This window comes from Oncorhynchus keta, unplaced genomic scaffold, assembly GCF_023373465.1.
Source record: "Oncorhynchus keta strain PuntledgeMale-10-30-2019 unplaced genomic scaffold, Oket_V2 Un_contig_22617_pilon_pilon, whole genome shotgun sequence".
Taxonomy (NCBI): Eukaryota; Metazoa; Chordata; class Actinopteri; order Salmoniformes; family Salmonidae; genus Oncorhynchus; species Oncorhynchus keta.
In genome coordinates this window covers 48,647-70,522 of record NW_026282983.1, presented here as the reverse complement: position 1 = coordinate 70,522, position 21,876 = coordinate 48,647, and the positions used below count along the sequence as shown (strand labels likewise).

At 46.4% G+C, this 21,876-nt stretch overlaps 1 protein-coding gene across 1 annotated transcript in view; it reads right to left on the bottom strand.

Moving 5' to 3' along the window:
• Window positions 1–1,244: 1,244 nt before the first annotated feature.
• Window positions 1,245–21,876, bottom strand: part of LOC118382811 (adhesion G protein-coupled receptor B3-like) — a 56,871-nt gene continuing 36,239 nt past the window's right edge. Inside the window, exons 8-10 of the mRNA XM_052505173.1 lie at window positions 12,363–12,398; window positions 11,259–11,363; window positions 1,245–2,559 (exon numbers count right to left, since the gene is read on the bottom strand). Of these exons, the coding sequence (XP_052361133.1) occupies window positions 2,371–2,559; window positions 11,259–11,363; window positions 12,363–12,398 (330 nt within the window). The 3' untranslated portion in view covers window positions 1,245–2,370. The remainder of the gene's footprint in view (window positions 2,560–11,258; window positions 11,364–12,362; window positions 12,399–21,876) is intronic.

Below are 21,876 nucleotides of genomic sequence, written 5' to 3'. Positions count from 1 at the left end.
GATCAGGACAAAGGACACATGGGGCGGCAGGGTAGCCTAGTGGTTAGAGTGTAGAGGCGGCAGGGTAGCCTAGTGGTTAGAGTGTAGAGACGGCAGGGTAGCCTAGTGGTTAGAGTGTAGGGACGGCAGGGTAGCCTAGTGGTTAGAGTGTAGAGACGGCAGGGTAGCCTAGTGGTTAGAGTGTAGAGACGGCAGGGTAGCCTAGTGGTTAGAGTGTAGAGACGGCAGGGTAGCCTAGTGGTTAGAGTGTAGAGACGGCAGGGTAGCCTAGTGGTTAGAGTGTAGAGACGGCAGGGTAGCCTAGTGGTTAGAGTGCCTTGTTTACACCTAGAGACGGCAGGGTAGCCTAGTGGTTAGAGTGTAGAGACGGCAGGGTAGCCTAGTGGTTAGAGTGTAGAGACGGCAGGGTAGCCTAGTGGTTAGAGTGTAGAGACGGCAGGGTAGCCTAGTGGTTAGAGTGTAGAGACGGCAGGGTAGCCTAGTGGTTAGAGTGTAGAGACGGCAGGGTAGCCTAGTGGTTAGAGTGTAGAGACGGCAGGGTAGCCTAGTGGTTAGAGTGTAGAGACGGCAGGGTAGCCTAGTGGTTAGAGTGTAGGACGGCAGGGTAACCTAGTGGTTAGAGTGTAGAGACGGCAGGGTAGCCTAGTGGTTAGAGTGTAGAGACGGCAGGGTAGCCTAGTGGTTAGAGTGTGGAGACGGCAGGGTAGCCTAGTGGTCAGAGTGTAGAGATGGCAGGGTAGCCTAGTGGTTAGAGTGTAGAGACGGCAGGGTAGCCTAGTGGTTAGAGTGTAGAGCCGGCAGGGTAGCCTAGTGGTTAGAGTGTGGAGACGGCAGGGTAGCCTAGTGGTCAGAGTGTAGAGACGGCAGGGTAGCCTAGTGGTTAGAGTGTAGAGACGGCAGGGTAGCCTAGTGGTTAGAGTGTAGAGACGGCAGGGTAGCCTAGTGGTTAGAGTGTAGAGACGGCAGGGTAGCCTAGTGGTTAGAGTGTTGGACTAGTAACCGGAAGGTTGCAAGTTCAAACTCCTGAGCTGACAAGGTACAAATCTGTCGTTTTGCCCTTGAACAGGCAGAACGACACACTGTTTCTTAGGCCGTCATTGAAAATAAGAATTTGTTCTTAACCGACTTGCCTTGTTAAATAAAAAATGTTAGCACAAGGTATAAACGGGGCTTCTGAGGAGAACCTGTTGGTTTAAAGAGCATCTGACAAAGGCAACCAGATAGACTTGACACGTTCTCTGAAGCAGTACGAACATATTTCCTCTTTTATTTACATTCCTTGTTCAAATGTTAACATTTTATAACGCTATAACGCTTTTCTCATTAAAATAAATTGGCACAAGTAAAACATATGTAGACAAAAGTTTATTTACACCATACAACATTTTTCATTTTTAAATATTTTATACAGGGCTGCAGATGAGAGAGTTTTAGCCGAGATTCTTCAAGCAAGATTCTGCAGTATTAAAGTTTGTGAAATATATTATTCATATAAAAGTGAGTATTACCTTTATTGCATTTAAAGCAATGAAGAATGTAGCTTTGACAAACATTCATTTTTATATGACAGAAAATCCTCTTTGCCTGCCACTCTCGCTCATATATATTTTATATTATAAAGTAAAAAGTATAGTAATGGCCAAACAGACTTGTTATAAACTTTTTAAAAACCTGCATAAATATATACATTGTGCTTCCAGGGTCCAGTTTTGTGAAATATAAAACTGGACCCAACGAAGCTGGGATTGACATTGTATTATGTCTTCATTTAGCTTTTGAGGTTTATTCATCTAGAAAGATGTTCACCTTTTTGAAACCAATTCTTCTCACCATGGGTACTCTGAAACACATGATGGTAAATATTGTACACCCACCTGGCTGGCCCGCTGCACTAAGTACACTAGTGAGAATACAAAAAGTAACACTGATGATTTTTGTTGTATTTTTTGTTGTATTTTTTCTTCCTGTCCTCTGTGTTTTCCTCTTAAAAGGTATTGGCACATCATGTCCTTGTCATACTCCTTTACAATCCAGATATGTACTAGGCCAAGGCTGTTAGGACAGTCTGTCCATTTTTTCAGTGCAAAATACATCCTTTCCCCTTCCCTCCATGTCCTGGTTATCATTTTTCTCCTGGTTTTCCTCTTCCTGGTTTTTACTTCCTGGAAGTCTCCTTCCTGGAGTGCATCCAAAATGTCACCCTATTCCCTATATAGTGCACTACTTTTGACCAGAGCCCTATGAGTCCTGTTCAAAAGAGCCCTTTGGGTACTGGTGAAAAAGAGGCCTATAGGACCTGGTCATAAGTAGTGCACTTCATTGGGAAAAGGGTGCCATTTTGGACTCATTTCCTGGTTTGTTTAGATCAGATCAGACCTCTGTCTGGAAGTCTCCTTCCTGTACGTCTAAGGGGAGATTGACACACTTCTCCCACTCTGCTGCGGTCATCTCCAGTGAGTCCTTGGGGTCAGGGTCTAGTGCATTCATACTGGCGTAGTTCTGGTACTCGCAGGCTGGGTTGTAGCTCTCCCAGGGGTTCTTGTTGGCCATGGCCTTGTCCTTGGGAGGACAGGGACGGGGACAGGTTAGCAGCAGATATGGACAGGGACATAGCAGGACATAGCAGATATGGACAGGGACATAGCAGGACATAGCAGATAGCATGCCTTACAGTCACTAAACATGGTTCACTATAAATTGTTACTATATGTTATACCACATATACTTTATATGTAATATATAGGATAGGGTCAGGGATATATACATACAGGGATATGTGAGGGTTATCACTTAGAAGGGAGCATGCCTCACTGTCACTGGTTACAGTTCTTCTTCTTAAACATTGGGTAACATTGGTTAATAATAACTTTAATGAATAAGCATGAATAAACTGTTTATAAATACATTTGAATTTCATCACTTTAAAACATTTATAAACATTAATATGAAAGTTATAATGGATTATCCGTGAAAATTATTATGAAAATTATTATAAAGTGTAGCAAAACAATGGACTTTGAATCATGCTGTACTGCCTCTATGCATTGATCACCTCGACTAATGTTCTGGTAGAGCATATTAATGGTGTAATGGTTCTATGAGAAGTGTAAGTAACAAAAGGTAATGATAAGTATCTCAAATGTGAATAATATGGTTAGATTATATCATGGAAGAAATCAAATGAATAGTGTGTTCCCTTCCAGCTGAATAACGGTGAAGAGGGACTAGAGGACGAGCTTCCACTGTGTCTGGCTGTGTGCCGTTCTGTTCCCATAATCTGGATGTACTCTCACTGACACTCACAAAGAGACTAGTAGGGAGTCAAATAGGACAGCGAGCTATCGGAGCTGTTACTATAAAGTCAGGGAACACACAATGGTCACTAATGTTGTCTGTAGCTCTGGAGCCTGCCAGCTATTCAGCCAGCCAAGCCAGCACTGCAGTACATTTAATCAGCCAGCCCAGCCAGCACTGCAGTACATTTAATCAGCCAGCCCAGCCAGCACTGCAGTACATTTAATCAGCCAGCCCAGCCAGCACTGCAGTACATTTAATCAGCCAGCCCAGCCAGCACTGCAGTACATTTAATCAGCCAGCCCAGCCAGCACTGCAGTACATTTAATCTGCCAGCCCAGCCAGCACTGCAGTACATTTAATCAGCCAGCCTAGCCATCACTGCAGTACATTTAATCAGCCAGCCCAGCCAGCACTGCAGTACATTTAATCAGCCAGCCCAGCCAGCACTGCAGTACATTTAATCAGCCAGCCTAGCCAGCACTGCACTACATTTAATCAGCCAGTCCAGCCAGCACTGCAGTACATTTAATCAGCCAGTCCAGCCAGCACTGCAGTACATTTAATCAGCCAGCCCAGCCAGCACTGCAGTACATTTAATCAGCCAGCACTGCAGTACATTTAATCAGCCAGACCAGCCAGCACTGCAGTACATTTAATCAGCCAGCCTCGCCAGCACTGCAGTACATTTAATCAGCCAGTCCAGCCATCACTGCAGTACATTTAATCAGCCAGCCCAGCCATCACTGCAGTACATTTAATCAGCCAGTCCAGCCCATTCAGCACTGCAGTACATTTAATCAGCCAGTCCAGCCCACTCAGCACTGCAGTACATTTAATCAGCCAGCCTAGCCAGCACTGCAGTACAATTAATCAGCCAGCCTAGCCAGCACTGCAGTACATTTAATCAGCCAGCCCAGCCAGCACTGTAGTACATTTAATCAGCCAGCCCAGCCAGCACTGCAGTACATTTAATCAGCCAGCCCAGCCAACACTGCAGTATATTTAATCAGCCAGCCTTGCCAGCACTGCAGTACAATTAATCATCCAGCCCAGCCAGCACTGCAGTACATTTAATCAGCCAGCCCAACCAGCACTGCAGTACATTTAATCAGCCAGCCCAGCCAGCACTGCAGTACATTTAATCAGCCAGCCCAGCCAACACTGCAGTACATTTAATCAGCCAGCCCAGCCAGCACTGCAGTACATTTAATCAGCCAGCCCAGCCAGCACTGCAGTACATTTAATCAGCCAGCCCAGCCAGCACTGCAGTACATTTAATCAGCCAGCCCAGCCAGCACTGCAGTACATTTAATCAGCCAGCACTGCAGTACATTTAATCAGCCAGCCCAGCCAGCACTGCAGTACATTTAATCAGCCAGCCTCGCCAGCACTGCAGTACATTTAATCAGCCAGTCCAGCCAGCACTGCAGTACATTTAATCAGCCAGCCCAGCCAGCACTGCAGTACATTTAATCTGCCAGTCCAGCCCATTCAGCACTGCAGTACATTTAATCTGCCAGCCCAGCCAGCACTGCAGTACATTTAATCAGCCAGCCTAGCCAGCACTGCACTACATTTAATCAGCCAGTCCAGCCAGCACTGCAGTACATTTAATCAGCCAGCCCAGCCAGCACTGCAGTACATTTAATCAGCCAGCCCAGCCAACACTGCAGTACATTTAATCAGCCAGCCTAGCCAGCACTGCAGTACATTTAATCAGCCAGCCCAGCCAGCACTGCAGTACATTTAATCAGCCAGCCCAGCCAGCACTGCAGTACATTTAATCAGCCAGTCCAGCCCATTCAGCACTGCAGTACATTTAATCAGCCAGTCCAGCCCACTCAGCACTGCAGTACATTTAATCAGCCAGCCTAGCCAGCACTGCAGTACAATTAATCAGCCAGCCTAGCCAGCACTGCAGTACATTTAATCAGCCAGCCCAGCCAGCACTGCAGTACATTTAATCAGCCAGCCCAGCCAGCACTGCAGTACATTTAATCAGCCAGCCCAGCCAACACTGCAGTATATTTAATCAGCCAGCCTAGCCAGCACTGCAGTACAATTAATCAGCCAGCCCAGCCAGCACTGCAGTACATTTAATCAGCCAGCCCAACCAGCACTGCAGTACATTTAATCAGCCAGCCCAGCCAGCACTGCAGTACATTTAATCAGCCAGCCCAGCCAACACTGCAGTACATTTAATCAGCCAGCCCAGCCAGCACTTTTTAATCTGCCAGCCCAGCCAGCACTGCAGTACATTTAATCAGCCAGCCTAGCCATCACTGCAGTACATTTAATCAGCCAGCCCAGCCAGCACTGCAGTACATTTAATCAGCCAGCCCAGCCAGCACTGCAGTACATTTAATCAGCCAGCCCAGCCAGCACTGCAGTACATTTAATCAGCCAGCCTAGCCATCACTGCAGTACATTTAATCAGCCAGCCCAGCCAGCACTGCAGTACATTTAATCAGCCAGCCCAGCCAGCACTGCAGTACATTTAATCAGCCAGCACTGCAGTACATTTAATCAGCCAGCCCAGCCAGCACTGCAGTACATTTAATCAGCCAGCCCAGCCAGCACTGCAGTACATTTAATCAGCCAGCCCAGCCAGCACTGCAGTACATTTAATCAGCCAGCCCAGCCAACACTGCAGTACATTTAATCTGCCAGTCCAGCCCATTCAGCACTGCAGTACATTTAATCTGCCAGCCCAGCCAGCACTGCAGTACATTTAATCAGCCAGCCTAGCCAGCACTGCACTACATTTAATCAGCCAGTCCAGCCAGCACTGCAGTACATTTAATCAGCCAGTCCAGCCCACTCAGCACTGCAGTACATTTAATCAGCCAGTTCAGCACTGCAGTACATTTAATCAGCCAGCCTAGCCAGCACTGCAGTACAATTAATCAGCCAGCCAGCACTGCAGTACATTTAATCAGCCAGCCCAGCCAGCACTGCAGTACATTTAATCAGCCAGCCCAGCCAGCACTGCAGTACGTTTAATCAGCCAGCCCAGCCAACACTGCAGTATATTTAATCAGCCAGCCTAGCCAGCACTGCAGTACAATTAATCAGCCAGCCCAGCCAGCACTGCAGTACATTTAATCAGCCAGCCCAGCCAGCACTGCAGTTTTAATCAGCCAGCCCAGCCAGCACTGCAGTACATTTAATCAGCCAGCCCAGCCAGCACTGCAGTACATTTAATCAGCCAGCTGCAGTACATTTAATCAGCCAGCACTGCAGCCAGCCAGCCTCAGCACTGCAGTACATTTAATCAGCCAGTCCAGCCAGCACTGCAGTACATTTAATCAGCCAGCCCAGCCAGCACTGCAGTACATTTAATCTGCCAGTCCAGCCCATTCAGCACTGCAGTACATTTAATCTGCCAGCCCAGCCAGCACTGCAGTACATTTAATCAGCCAGCCTAGCCAGCACTGCATACATTTAATCAGCCAGTCCAGCCAGCACTGCAGTACATTTAATCAGCCAGCCCAGCCAGCACTGCAGTACATTTAATCAGCACTGCAGTAGCATTTAATCAGCCAGCCCAGCCAGCACTGCCAGCCCCAACCAGCACTGCAGTACATTTAATCAGCCAGTCCAGCCCAGCACTGCAGTACATTTAATCAGCCAGTCCAGCCCACTCAGCACTGCAGTACATTTAATCAGCCAGCCTAGCCAGCACTGCAGTACAATTAATCAGCCAGCCTAGCCAGCACTGCAGTACATTTAATCAGCCAGCCCAGCCAGCACTGCAGTACATTTAATCAGCCAGCCCAGCCAGCACTGCAGTACATTTAATCAGCCAGCCCAGCCAACACTGCAGTATATTTAATCAGCCAGCCTAGCCAGCACTGCAGTACAATTAATCAGCCAGCCCAGCCAGCACTGCAGTACATTTAATCAGCCAGCCCAACCAGCACTGCAGTACATTTAATCAGCCAGCCCAGCCAGCACTGCAGTACATTTAATCAGCCAGCCCAGCCAACACTGCAGTACATTTAATCAGCCAGCCCAGCCAGCACTGCAGTACATTTAATCTGCCAGCCCAGCCAGCACTGCAGTACATTTAATCAGCCAGCCAGCCATCACTGCAGTACATTTAATCAGCCAGCCCAGCCAGCACTGCAGTACATTTAATCAGCCAGCCCAGCCAGCACTGCAGTACATTTAATCAGCCAGCCCAGCCAGCACTGCAGTACATTTAATCAGCCAGCCTAGCCATCACTGCAGTACATTTAATCAGCCAGCCCAGCCAGCACTGCAGTACATTTAATCAGCCAGCCCAGCCAGCACTGCAGTACATTTAATCAGCCAGCACTGCAGTACATTTAATCAGCCAGCCCAGCCAGCACTGCAGTACATTTAATCAGCCAGCCTCGCCAGCACTGCAGTACATTTAATCAGCCAGCCAAGCCAGCACTGCACTACATTTAATCAGCCAGTCCAGCCAGCACTGCAGTACATTTAATCAGCCAGTCCAGCCCATTCAGCACTGCAGTACATTTAATCAGCCTGCCTAGCCATCACTGCAGTACATTTAATCAGCCAGCCCAGCCAGCACTGCAGTACATTTAATCAGCCAGTCCAGCCCATTCAGCACTGCAGTACATTTAATCAGCCAGTCCAGCCCACTCAGCACTGCAGTACATTTAATCAGCCAGTCCAGCCCACTCAGCACTGCAGTACATTTAATCAGCCAGCCTAGCCAGCACTGCAGTACATTTAATCAGCCAGCCCAGCCAGCACTGCAGTACATTTAATCAGCCAGCCCAGCCAGCACTGCAGTACATTTAATCAGCCAGCCCAGCCAGCACTGCAGTACGTTTAATCAGCCAGCCCAGCCAACACTGCAGTATATTTAATCAGCCAGCCTAGCCAGCACTGCAGTACAATTAATCAGCCAGCCCAGCCAGCACTGCAGTACATTTAATCAGCCAGCCCAGCCAGCACTGCAGTACATTTAATCAGCCAGCCCAGCCAGCACTGCAGTTTTAATCAGCCAGCCCAGCCAGCACTGCAGTACATTTAATCAGCCAGCCCAGCCAGCACTGCAGTACATTTAATCAGCCAGCACTGCAGTACATTTAATCAGCCAGCCTCGCCAGCACTGCAGTACATTTAATCAGCCAGTCCAGCCAGCACTGCAGTACATTTAATCAGCCAGCCCAGCCAACACTGCAGTACATTTAATCTGCCAGTCCAGCCCATTCAGCACTGCAGTACATTTAATCTGCCAGCCCAGCCAGCACTGCAGTACATTTAATCAGCCAGCCTAGCCAGCACTGCACTACATTTAATCAGCCAGTCCAGCCAGCACTGCAGTACATTTAATCAGCCAGTCCAGCCCATTCAGCACTGCAGTACATTTAATCAGCCAGTCCAGCCCACTCAGCACTGCAGTACATTTAATCAGCCAGCCTAGCCAGCACTGCAGTACAATTAATCAGCCAGCCTAGCCAGCACTGCAGTACATTTAATCAGCCAGCCCAGCCAGCACTGCAGTACATTTAATCAGCCAGCCCAGCCAGCACTGCAGTACATTTAATCAGCCAGCCCAGCCAGCACTGCAGTATATTTAATCAGCCAGCCTAGCCAGCACTGCAGTACATTTAATCAGCCAGCCCAGCCAGCACTGCAGTACATTTAATCAGCCAGCCCAGCCAGCACTGCAGTACATTTAATCAGCCAGCCCAGCCAGCACTGCAGTACATTTAATCAGCCAGCCCAGCCAGCACTGCAGTACATTTAATCAGCCAGCCCAGCCAGCACTGCAGTACATTTAATCAGCCAGCACTGCAGTACATTTAAATCAGCCAGCCTAGCCAGTACTGCAGTACATTTCATCAGCCAGCCCAGCCAGCACTGCAGTACATTTAATCAGCCAGCCCAGCCAGCACTGCAGTATATTTAATCAGCCAGCCCTGCCAGCACTGCAGTACATTTAATCAGCCAGCCCAGCCAGCACTGCAGTACATTTAATCAGCAAGCCCAGCCAGCACTGCAGTACATTTAATCAGCCAGCCCAGCCAGCACTGCAGTACATTTAATCAGCCAGCCCAGCCAGCACTGCAGTGTATTTGTTCAGCCTGCCCAGCCAGCACTGCAGTACATTTAATCTGCCAGCCCAGTCAGCACTGCAGTACATTTATTCAACTAGACCAGCCAGCACTGCAGTACATTTAATCTGCCAGCCCAGTCAGCACTGCAGTACATTTATTCAACTAGACCAGCCAGCACTGCAGTACATTTATTCAACTAGACCAGCCAGCACTGCAGTACATTTATTCAGCCAGCCCAGCAAATACTGCAGTACATTTATTCAACTAGACCAGCCAACACTGCAGTACATTTATTCCAGAAGAAAAAAAAGAAAAACAAAGGGATGTAGTTTTCTATATAAATGTCCTTGTGGTGGTTACTAAGCAACAAGCAGAGAATTACACTGTGCAGTGGGGCTGATTGAAATGTGAGAGAAGAGAGAGAAGATTACATGACATGGCAGGCCGAGGGGCTAACTGCCTGCCTGCCTACTTGCATGCCGCAGAGCTGACACTATTCTCACACAACAATAGGCCTGAGTGTGTTTTGGTCAACAGGCCAATTTCCCAGGATACAGTGCAGAAAGCAATGCAGAAAGCATTCACTCAGTAGTGATCAATCATGAATGACCATGTCTGGTCTCTTGAATGATACACATCTGGATTTGAATGGATGAACTCTAATTCAGATGGACTACCACGACGACAGACAACCATCTCACAGTGGCTCTCTTCAATACATCTATGGTACATAGTCTTAACCTTGCCCCCCCCAATTTGCTGGGTGGTGGTAAAGAGAGCCAAGCAGGATCCTTTTCTCGATTCCTTGCATCCTTGTCCGAGTGGGGGGACCTTGGACCTTCTCCTTCAATATGGTTGAGAAGGAGGAGAGGAGATAGGATACAAGGAAATATGGAAAGATTAATTGAGAAAGAGCCAGTGAATCTGCAGACTGCCTAAATGAGATAATGCCTACCCTCTCTCAGACAGAGTCTCTCAACTAGAGGCTAGTCCCCCCACAGTAGCAGCTGGCAGGCCTGCTAGGTATAGGGCCATGTCACTGAACCCCCTCACCAGTAGCAGCTGGCAGGCCTGCTCGGTATAGGGCCATGTCACTGAACCCCCTTACCAGTAGCAGCTGGCAGGCCTGTTAGGTATAGGGCCATGTCACTGAACCCCCTCACCAGTAGCACCTGGCAGGCCTGCTCGGTATAGGGCCATGTCACTGAACCCCCTCACCAGTAGCAGCTGGCAGGCCTGCTAGGTATAGGGCCATGTCACTGAACCCCCTCACCAGTAGCACCTGGCAGGCCTGCTAGGTATAGGGCCATGTCACTGAACCCCCTCACCAGTAGCACCTGGCAGGCCTGCTCGGTATAGGGCCATGTCACTGAACCCCCTCACCAGTAGCACCTGGCAGGCCTGCTCGGTATAGGGCCATGTCACTGAACCCCCTCACCAGTAGCAGCTGGCAGGCCTGCTAGGTATAGGGCCATGTCACTGAACCCCCTCACCAGTAGCACCTGGCAGGCCTGCTAGGTATAGGGCCATGTCACTGAACCCCCTCACCAGTAGCACCTGGTAGGCCTGCTAGGTATAGGGCCATGTCACTGAACCCCCTCACCAGTAGCACCTGGCAGGCCTGCTAGGTATAGGGCCATGTCACTGGATCTGTTAATTTGCTCAATGACTCACTACGTGTGTTGCTGAGCGGATGGACATCTAAAAAAGACTATCTATCCTGACATTATCTTGTTTTGTACTCTAATTGGTCGACAACCACCAGCTTCGACCAATCACCCCACCTGGATCTTCTCCAGCTCTGTAATTGGTCTACAACAGACGACCGCTGACCAATCATCTCCCTCCTTCACCATTTCCTGTTACTGCTGATTTTCTGTTCCTGGTATTATTACTCACCATGCTGCCCATATTTGGTATGTCTTGAAATCGATCCAGGGTTTGAAATTTCTGATTCAGTTCTTGGAACAGCTCCATGTGTCTTTTCCTGGTGTGCATGACTTTCTGCAATGGCAAGGGGTTGGTTTTTGGTTTGGAAATCAAAGCCAATAATAGGATGAAGATTATAATGTAATGTATTATCCTCTCCAACCAGTACACCTTTCTGAATAGCATTTCATCTGCCACTGGTATTACGGCAAGCCTGAGACATATTAAAGGGGCCAGTGTCTTTTAAGGATTTTTTTTGCATATAATGTAAGCCAGTTGAGTAATTACATATAATTTATGGCCAATTTTATTATCAAATCTACCTTTTGCATTTATGCAGAATAGTCAGATGACACAAATTTGATGGAGAAATGGAATAAACCCACAGAAGTGGTGTGAGATATTTGTGTCTTGGGCTGTCAGCCAATGTCATATTTTCCATAGAAAAAGTGCAGAAGTCAGGTGTGAAATGTGCATGTGACCTCATAAAGAGTAACAGTTTTCAAATCAACTCATAGCCGATGGATGTATGTAGGAGATGGAGAGGAACAACATGAGTGGGGGAGATTTGCTGGCGGCCCTGTACGGGTTTAGATTGACAGCGTTGCTTTTACCTTAACTACGCCACACATCAATACATCTGTTTTGTGTCAAAACCATGTTACTCCAATAAGCTTAAGTGCTACACAAGGTAGTAGTAAAATTAAAGGGTAGGGCGAACACAAATGCTCAGTGTAACAACAGTAGTAAATTAAATGGTAGGGCAAACACAAATGTTCAGTGTAACAACAGTAGTAAATTAAAGGGTAGGGCAAACACAAATGCTCAGTGTAACAACAGTAGTAAATTAAAGGGTAGGGCGAACACAAATGCTCAGTGTAACAACAGTAGTAAATTAAAGGGTAGGGCGAACACAAATGCTCAGTGTAACAACAGTAGTAAATTAAAGGGTAGGGCGAACACAAATGCTCAGTGTAACAACAGTAGTAAATTAAAGGGTAGGGCAAACACAAATGCTCAATGTAACAACAAAAGCCTGAAGCATGCACTTTGCCAACCAGTAAATTGACTTACTTCAAAGTCCAGATCTTGGTAGCGCGATTTTCTTCTCTGAAGACAAAACAAACATATTGCGGATAATTAGACAGTCTGTTAACATGAGGGGTCATTAACTTCTGAATACTATAGAAATTATAATTATATTAATGAACACTAAATAACATTCTAACCATGACAAAATAAGCCCATTTTAGTTTACGGCAACAACGTGACGATCTTCTCACTTGAACACAGCTACACATTCATTCATGTATTTACCTCTGACACAATTTCTCAGTGGAACATAACAACAAACAAAACCTTAATTTACTTAAACCAACACTTCAACAGTCTTCTCCACTCCAGCCTACCTCTAAGGTTAACCAACACTTCAACAGTCTTCTCCACTCCAGCCTACCTCTAAGGTTAACCAACACTTCAACAGTCTTCTCCACTCCAGTCTACCTCTAAGGTTAACCAACACTTCAACAGTCTTCTCCACTCCAGCCTACCTCTAAGGTTAACCAACACTTCAACAGTCTTCTCCACTCCAGCCTACCTCTAAGGTTAAATCCAACACTTCAACAGTCTTCTCCACTCCAGCCTACCTCTAAGGTTAACCAACACTTCAACAGTCTTCTCCACTCCAGCCTACCTCTAAGGTTATCCAACACTTCAACAGTATTCTCCACTCCAGCCTACCTCTAAGGTTAATTAGACTCCAGCCTACCTCTAAGGTTATCCAACACTCAACAGTCTTCTCCACTCCAGCCTACCTCTAAGGTTATCAACACTTCAACAGTCTTCTCCACTCCAGCCTACCTCTAAGGTTAACCAACACTCCAACAGTCTTCTCCACTCCAGCCTAGCTCTAAGGTTATCCAACACTTCAACAGTCTTCTCCACTCCAGCCTACCTCTAAGGTTAAATCAACACTTCAACAGTCTTCTCCACTCCAGCCTACCTCTAAGGTTAACCAACACTTCAACAGCCTTCTCCACTCCAGCCTACCTCTAAGGTTAACCAACACTCCAACAGTCTTCTCACTCCAGCCTACCTCTAAGGTTAACCAACACTCCAACAGTCTTCTCCACTCCAGCCTACCTCTAAGGTTATCCAACACTTCAACAGTCTTCTCCACTCCATCCTACCTCTAAGGTTAAATCAACACTTCAACAGTCTTCTCCACTCCAGCCTACCTCTAAGGTTAACCAACACTTCAACAGTCTTCTCACTCCAGCCTACCTCTAAGGTTAAATCAACACTTCAAACAGTCTTCTCCACTCCAGCCTACCTCTAAGGTTATCCAACACTTCAACAGTCTTCTCCACTCCAGCCTACCTCTAAGGTTAAACCAACACTTCAACAGTCTTCTCCACTCCAGCCTACCTCTAAGGTTATCCAACACTTCAACAGTATTCTCCACTCCAGCCTAGCTCTAAGGTTAAATCAACACTTCAACAGTCTTCTCCACTCCAGCCTACCTCTAAGATTATCCAACACTTCAACAGTATTCTCCACTCCAGCCTAGCTCTAAGGTTAAATCAACACTTCAACAGTCTTCTCCACTCCAGCCTACCTCTAAGGTTAACCAACACTTCAACAGTCTTCTCCACTCCAGCCTAGCTCTAAGGTTAACCAACACTTCAACAGTATTCTCCACTCCAGCCTAGCTCTAAGGTTAAATCAACACTTCAACAGTCTTCTCAACTCCAGCCTAACTCTAAGGTTATCCAACACTTCAACAGTATTCTCCACTCCAGCCTACCTCTAAGGTTATCCAACACTTCAACAGTCTTCTCCACTCCAGCCTACCTCTAAGGTTATCCAACACTTCAACAGTCTTCTCCACTCCAGCCTACATCTAAGGTTATCCAACACTTCAACAGTCTTCTCCACTCCAGCCTACCTCTAAGGTTAAATCAACACTTCAACAGTCTTCTCCACTCCAGCCTACCTCTAAGGTTATCCAACACTTCAACAGTCTTCTCCACTCCAGCCTACCTCTAAGGTTAAATCAACACTTCAACAGTCTTCTCCACTCCAGCCTACCTCTAAGGTTATCCAACACTTCAACAGCCTTCTCCACTCCAGCCTACCTCTAAGGTTAACCAACACTTCAACAGTCTTCTCCACTCCAGCCTACCTCTAAGGTTAACCAACACTTCAACAGTCTTCTCCACTCCAGCCTACCTCTAAGGTTATCCAACACTTCAACAGTCTTCTCCACTCCAGCCTACCTCTAAGGTTAAATCAACACTTCAACAGTCTTCTCCACTCCAGCCTACCTCTAAGGTTAACCAACACTTCAACAGTCTTCTCCACTCCAGCCTACCTCTAAGGTTAAATCAACACTTAAACAGTCTTCTCCACTCCAGCCTACCTCTAAGGTTATCCAACACTTCAACAGTCTTCTCCACTCCAGCCTACCTCTAAGGTTAAATCAACACTTCAACAGTCTTCTCCACTCCAGCCTACCTCTAAGGTTAACCAACACTTCAACAGTCTTCTCCACTCCAGCCTACCTCTAAGGTTATCCAACACTTCAACAGTCTTCTCCACTCCAGCCTACCTCTAAGGTTAACCAACACTTCAACAGTCTTCTCCACTCCAGCCTACCTCTAAGGTTAAATCAACACTTCAACAGTCTTCTCCACTCCAGCCTACCTCTAAGGTTAACCAACACTTCAACAGTCTTCTCACTCCAGCCTACCTCTAAGGTTAACCAACACTTCAACAGTCTTCTCACTCCAGCCTACCTCTAAGGTTATCCAACACTTCAACAGTATTCTCCACTCCAGCCTAGCTCTAAGGTTAAATCAACACTTCAACAGTCTTCTCCACTCCAGCCTAGCTCTAAGGTTAACCAACACTTCAACAGTATTCTCCACTCCAGCCTACCTCTAAGGTGATCCAACACTTCAACAGTCTTCTCCACTCCAGCCTACCTCTAAGGTTAAATCAACACTTCAACAGTCTTCTCCACTCCAGCCTACCTCTAAGGTTATCCAACACTTCAACAGTATTCTCCACTCCAGCCTAGCTCTAAGGTTAAATCAACACTTCAACAGTCTTCTCCACTCCAGCCTACCTCTAAGGTTAACCAACACTTCAACAGTCTTCTCCACTCCAGCCTAGCTCTAAGGTTAACCAACACTTCAACAGTATTCTCCACTCCAGCCTACCTCTAAGGTGATCCAACACTTCAACAGTCTTCTCCACTCCAGCCTACCTCTAAGGTTAAATCAACACTTAAACAGTCTTCTCCACTCCAGCCTACCTCTAAGGTTAACCAACACTTCAACAGTCTTCTCCACTCCAGCCTACCTCTAAGGTTATCCAACACTTCAACAGTCTTCTCCACTCCAGCCTACCTCTAAGGTTAAATCAACACTTCAACAGTCTTCTCCACTCCAGCCTAGCTCTAAGGTTAAATCAACACTTCAACAGTCTTCTCCACTCCAGCCTACCTCTAAGGTTATCCAACACTTCAACAGTCTTCTCCACTCCAGCCTACCTCTAAGGTTAACCAACACTTCAACAGTCTTCTCCACTCCAGCCTACCTCTAAGGTTATCCAACACTTCAACAGTCTTCTCCACTCCAGCCTACCTCTAAGGTTAAATCAACACTTCAACAGTCTTCTCCACTCCAGCCTACCTCTAAGGTCAAACCAACACTTCAACAGTCTTCTCCACTCCAGCCTACCTCTAAGGTTAACCAACACTTCAACAGTCTTCTCCACTCCAGCCTACCTCTAAGGTTAACCAACACTTCAACAGTCTTCTCCACTCCAGCCTACCTCTAAGGTTATCCAACACTTCAACAGTCTTCTCCACTCCAGCCTACCTCTAAGGTTAAATCAACACTTCAACAGTCTTCTCCACTCCAGCCTACCTCTAAGGTTAACCAACACTTCAACAGTCTTCTCCACTCCAGCCTACCTCTAAGGTTAAATCAACACTTAAACAGTCTTCTCCACTCCAGCCTACCTCTAAGGTTATCCAACACTTCAACAGTCTTCTCCACTCCAGCCTACCTCTAAGGTTAAATCAACACTTCAACAGTCTTCTCCACTCCAGCCTACCTCTAAGGTTAACCAACACTTCAACAGTCTTCTCCACTCCAGCCTACCTCTAAGGTTATCCAACACTTCAACAGTCTTCTCCACTCCAGCCTACCTCTAAGGTTAACCAACACTTCAACAGTCTTCTCCACTCCAGTCTACATCTAAGGTTAAATCAACACTTAAACAGTCTTCTCACTCCAGCCTACCTCTAAGGTTATCCAACACTTCAACAGTCTTCTCCACTCCAGCCTACCTCTAAGGTTAACCAACACTTCAACAGTCTTCTCCACTCCAGCCTACCTCTAAGGTTATCCAACACTTCAACAGTCTTCTCCACTCCAGCCTACCTCTAAGGTTAAATCAACACTTCAACAGTCTTCTCCACTCCAGTCTACCTCTAAGGTTATCCAACACTTCAACAGTCTTCTCCACTCCAGCCTACCTCTAAGGTTAAATCAACACTTCAACAGTCTTCTCCACTCCAGTCTACCTCTAAGGTTAACCAACACTTCAACAGTCTTCTCCACTCCAGTCTACCTCTAAGGTTAACCAACACTTCAACAGTATTCTCCACTCCAGCCTACCTCTAAGGTGATCCAACACTTCAACAGTCTTCTCACTCCAGCCTACCTCTAAGGTTAAATCAACACTTAAACAGTCTTCTCCACTCCAGCCTACCTCTAAGGTTAACCAACACTTCAACAGTCTTCTCCACTCCAGCCTACCTCTAAGGTTATCCAACACTTAAACAGTCTTCTCCACTCCAGCCTACCTCTAAGGTTAAATCAACACTTCAACAGTATTCTCCACTCCAGCCTAGCTCTAAGGTTAAATCAACACTTCAACAGTCTTCTCCACTCCAGCCTACCTCTAAGGTTATCCAACACTTCAACAGTATTCTCCACTCCAGCCTAGCTCTAAGGTTAAATCAACACTTCAACAGTCTTCTCCACTCCAGCCTACCTCTAAGATTATCCAACACTTCAACAGTATTCTCCACTCCAGCCTAGCTCTAAGGTTAAATCAACACTTCAACAGTCTTCTCCACTCCAGCCTACCTCTAAGGTTAACCAACACTTCAACAGTCTTCTCCACTCCAGCCTAGCTCTAAGGTTAACCAACACTTCAACAGTATTCTCCACTCCAGCCTAGCTCTAAGGTTAAATCAACACTTCAACAGTCTTCTCAACTCCAGCCTAACTCTAAGGTTATCCAACACTTCAACAGTATTCTCCACTCCAGCCTACCTCTAAGGTTATCCAACACTTCAACAGTCTTCTCCACTCCAGCCTACCTCTAAGGTTATCCAACACTCAACAGTCTTCTCCACTCCAGCCTACATCTAAGGTTATCCAACACTTCAACAGTCTTCTCACTCCAGCCTACCTCTAAGGTTAACCAACACTCAACAGTCTTCTCCACTCCAGCCTAGCTCTAAGGTTATCCAACACTTCAACAGTCTTCTCCACTCCAGCCTACCTCTAAGGTTAAATCAACACTTCAACAGTCTTCTCCACTCCAGCCTACCTCTAAGGTTAACCAACACTTCAACAGCCTTCTCCACTCCAGCCTACCTCTAAGGTTAACCAACACTCCAACAGTCTTCTCCACTCCAGCCTACCTCTAGGTTAACCAACACTCCAACAGTCTTCTCCACTCCAGCCTACCTTAAGGTTAACCAACACTTCAACAGTCTTCTCCACTCCAGCCTACCTCTAAGGTTAAATCAACACTTAAACAGTCTTCTCCACTCCAGCCTACCTCTAAGGTTAACCAACACTTCAACAGTCTTCTCCACTCCAGCCTACCTCTAAGGTTAACCAACACTTCAACAGTCTTCTCCACTCCAGCCTACCTCTAAGGTTATCCAACACTTCAACAGTATTCTCCACTCCAGCCTAGCTCTAAGGTTAAATCAACACTTCAACAGTCTTCTCCACTCCAGCCTACCTCTAGGTTATCCAACACTTCAACAGTATTCTCCACTCCAGCCTAGCTCTAAGGTTAAATCAACACTTCAACAGTCTTCTCCACTCCAGCCTACCTCTAAGGTTAACCAACACTTCAACAGTCTTCTCTCCAGCCTAGCTCTAAGGTTAACCAACACTTCAACAGTATTCTCCACTCCAGCCTACCTCTAAGGTGATCAACACTTCAACAGTCTTCTCCACTCCAGCCTACCTCTAAGGTTAAATCAACACTTAAACAGTCTTCTCCACTCCAGCCTACCTCTAAGGTTAACCAACACTTCAACAGTCTTCTCCACTCCAGCCTACCTCTAAGGTTATCCAACACTTAAACAGTCTTCTCCACTCCAGCCTACCTCTAAGGTTAAATCAACACTTCAACAGTATTCTCCACTCCAGCCTAGCTCTAAGGTTAAATCAACACTTCAACAGTCTTCTCACTCCAGCCTACCTCTAAGGTTATCCAACACTTCAACAGTATTCTCCACTCCAGCCTAGCTCTAAGGTTAAATCAACACTTCAACAGTCTTCTCCACTCCAGCCTACCTCTAAGATTATCCAACACTTCAACAGTATTCTCCACTCCAGCCTAGCTCTAAGGTTAAATCAACACTTCAACAGTCTTCTCCACTCCAGCCTACCTCTAAGGTTAACCAACACTTCAACAGTCTTCTCCACTCCAGCCTAGCTCTAAGGTTAACCAACACTTCAACAGTATTCTCCACTCCAGCCTAGCTCTAGGTTAAATCAACACTTCAACAGTCTTCTCAACTCCAGCCTAACTCTAAGGTTATCCAACACTTCAACAGTCTTCTCCACTCCAGCCTAACTCTAAGGTTAAATCAACACTTCAACAGTCTTCTCAACTCCAGCCTAACTCTAAGGTTAAATCAACACTTCAACAGCCTTCTCCACTCCAGCCTAGCTCTAAGGTTAAATCAACACTTCAACAGTCTTCTCCACTCCAGCCTACATCTAAGGTTAAATCAACACTTCAACAGTCTTCTCCACTCCAGCCTAACTCTAAGGTTAAATCAACACCTAAACAGTCTTCTCCACTCCAGCCTACCTCTAAGGTTAAATCAACACTTCAACAGTCTTCTCCACTCCAGTCTACCTCTAAGGTTAAATCAACACTTCAACAGTCTTCTCCACTCCAGTCTACCTCTAAGGTTAAATCAACACTTCAACAGTCTTCTCCACTCCAGCCTACATCTAAGGTTAAATCAACACTTCAACAGCCTTCTCCACTCCAGCCTACCTCTAAGGTCAAACCAACACTTCAACAGTCTTCTCCACTCCAGCCTACCTCCAAGGTCAAATCAACACTTCAACAGTCTTCTCCACTCCAGCCTACCTCTAAGGTTAAATCAACACTTCAACAGTCTTCTCCACTCCAGCCTACCTCTAAGGTTAAATCAACACTTCAACAGTCTTCTCCACTCCAGCCTACCTCTAAGGTTATCCAACACTTCAACAGTCTTCTCCACTCCAGCCTACCTCTAAGGTTAAATCAACACTTCAACAGTCTTCTCCACTCCAGCCTACCTCTAAGGTTAAATCAACACTTCAACAGTCTTCTCCACTCCAGCCTACCTCTAAGGTTATCCAACACTTCAACAGTCTTCTCCACTCCAGCCTACCTCTAAGGTTAACCAACACTTCAACAGTCTTCTCCACTCCAGCCTACCTCTAAGGTTAAAACACTTCAACAGTCTTCAGCCTACCTCCAAGGTCAAACCAACACTCCAACAGTCTTCTCCACTCCAGCCTAACTCTAAGGTTAAATCAACACTTCAACAGTCTTCTCCACTCCAGCCTACCTCCAAGGTCAAACCAACACTTCAACAGTCTTCTCCACTCCAGCCTACCTCTAAGGTTAAATCAACACTTCAACAGTCTTCTCCACTCCAGCCTACCTCTAAGGTTAAACCAACACTTCAACAGTCTTCTCCACTCCAGCCTACCTCTAAGGTTAACCAACACTTCAACAGTCTTCTCCACTCCAGCCTACCTCTAAGGTTAAATCAACACTTCAACAGTCTTCTCCACTCCAGCCTACCTCTAAGGTTAACCAACACTTCAACAGTCTTCTCCACTCCAGCCTAACTCTAAGGTTAAATCAACACTTCAACAGTCTTCTCCACTCCAGCCTACCTCTAAGGTTAAATCAACACTTCAACAGTCTTCTCCACTCCAGCCTACCTCTAAGGTTAAATCAACACTTCAACAGTCTTCTCCACTCCAGCCTACCTCTAAGGTTAACCAACACTTCAACAGTCTTCTCCACTCCAGCCTACCTCTAAGGTTAACCAACACTTCAACAGTCTTCTCCACTCCAGCCTACCTCTAAGGTTATCCAACACTTCAACAGTCTTCTCCACTCCAGCCTACCTCTAAGGTTATCCAACACTTCAACAGTCTTCTCCACTCCAGCCTACCTCTAAGGTTAAATCAACACTTCAACAGTCTTCTCCACTCCAGCCTACCTCTAAGGTTAACCAACACTTCAACAGTCTTCTCCACTCCAGTCTACCTCTAAGGTTAACCAACACTTCAACAGTCTTCTCCACTCCAGCCTACCTCTAAGGTTAACCAACACTTCAACAGTCTTCTCCACTCCAGCCTACCTCTAAGGTTAAATCAACACTTCAACAGTCTTCTCCACTCCAGCCTACCTCTAAGGTTAAATCAACACTTCAACAGTCTTCTCCACTCCAGCCTACCTCTAAGGTTAACCAACACTTCAACAGTCTTCTCCACTCCAGCCTACCTCTAAGGTTAACCAACACTTCAACAGTCTTCTCCACTCCAGCCTACCTCTAAGGTTATCCAACACTTCAACAGTCTTCTCCACTCCAGCCTAGCTCTAAGGTTATCCAACACTTCAACAGTCTTCTCCACTCCAGCCTACCTCTAAGGTTAACCAACACTTCAACAGTCTTCTCCACTCCAGCCTACCTCTAAGGTTAACCAACACTTCAACAGTCTTCTCCACTCCAGCCTAAGGTTAACCAACACTCTCTTCTCCACTCCAGCCTACCTCTAAGGTTATCAACACTTCAACAGTCTTCTCCACTCCAGCCTACCTCTAAGGTTAAATCAACACTTCAACAGTCTTCTCCACTCCAGCCTACCTCTAAGGTTATCCAACACTTCAACAGTCTTCTCCACTCCAGCCTACCTCTAAGGTTAAATCAACACTTCAACAGTCTTCTCCACTCCAGCCTACCTCTAAGGTTAAATCAACACCTAAACAGTCTTCTCCACTCCAGCCTAACTCTAAGGTTAAATCAACACTTCAACAGTCTTCTCCACTCCAGCCTACCTCTAAGGTTAAATCAACACTTCAACAGTCTTCTCCACTCCAGCCTACCTCTAAGGTTAAATCAACACTTCAACAGTCTTCTCCACTCCAGCCTACCTCAAAGGTTAAATCAACACTTCAACAGTCTTCTCCACTCCAGCCTACCTCTAAGGTTAAATCAACACTTCAACAGTCTTCTCCACTCCAG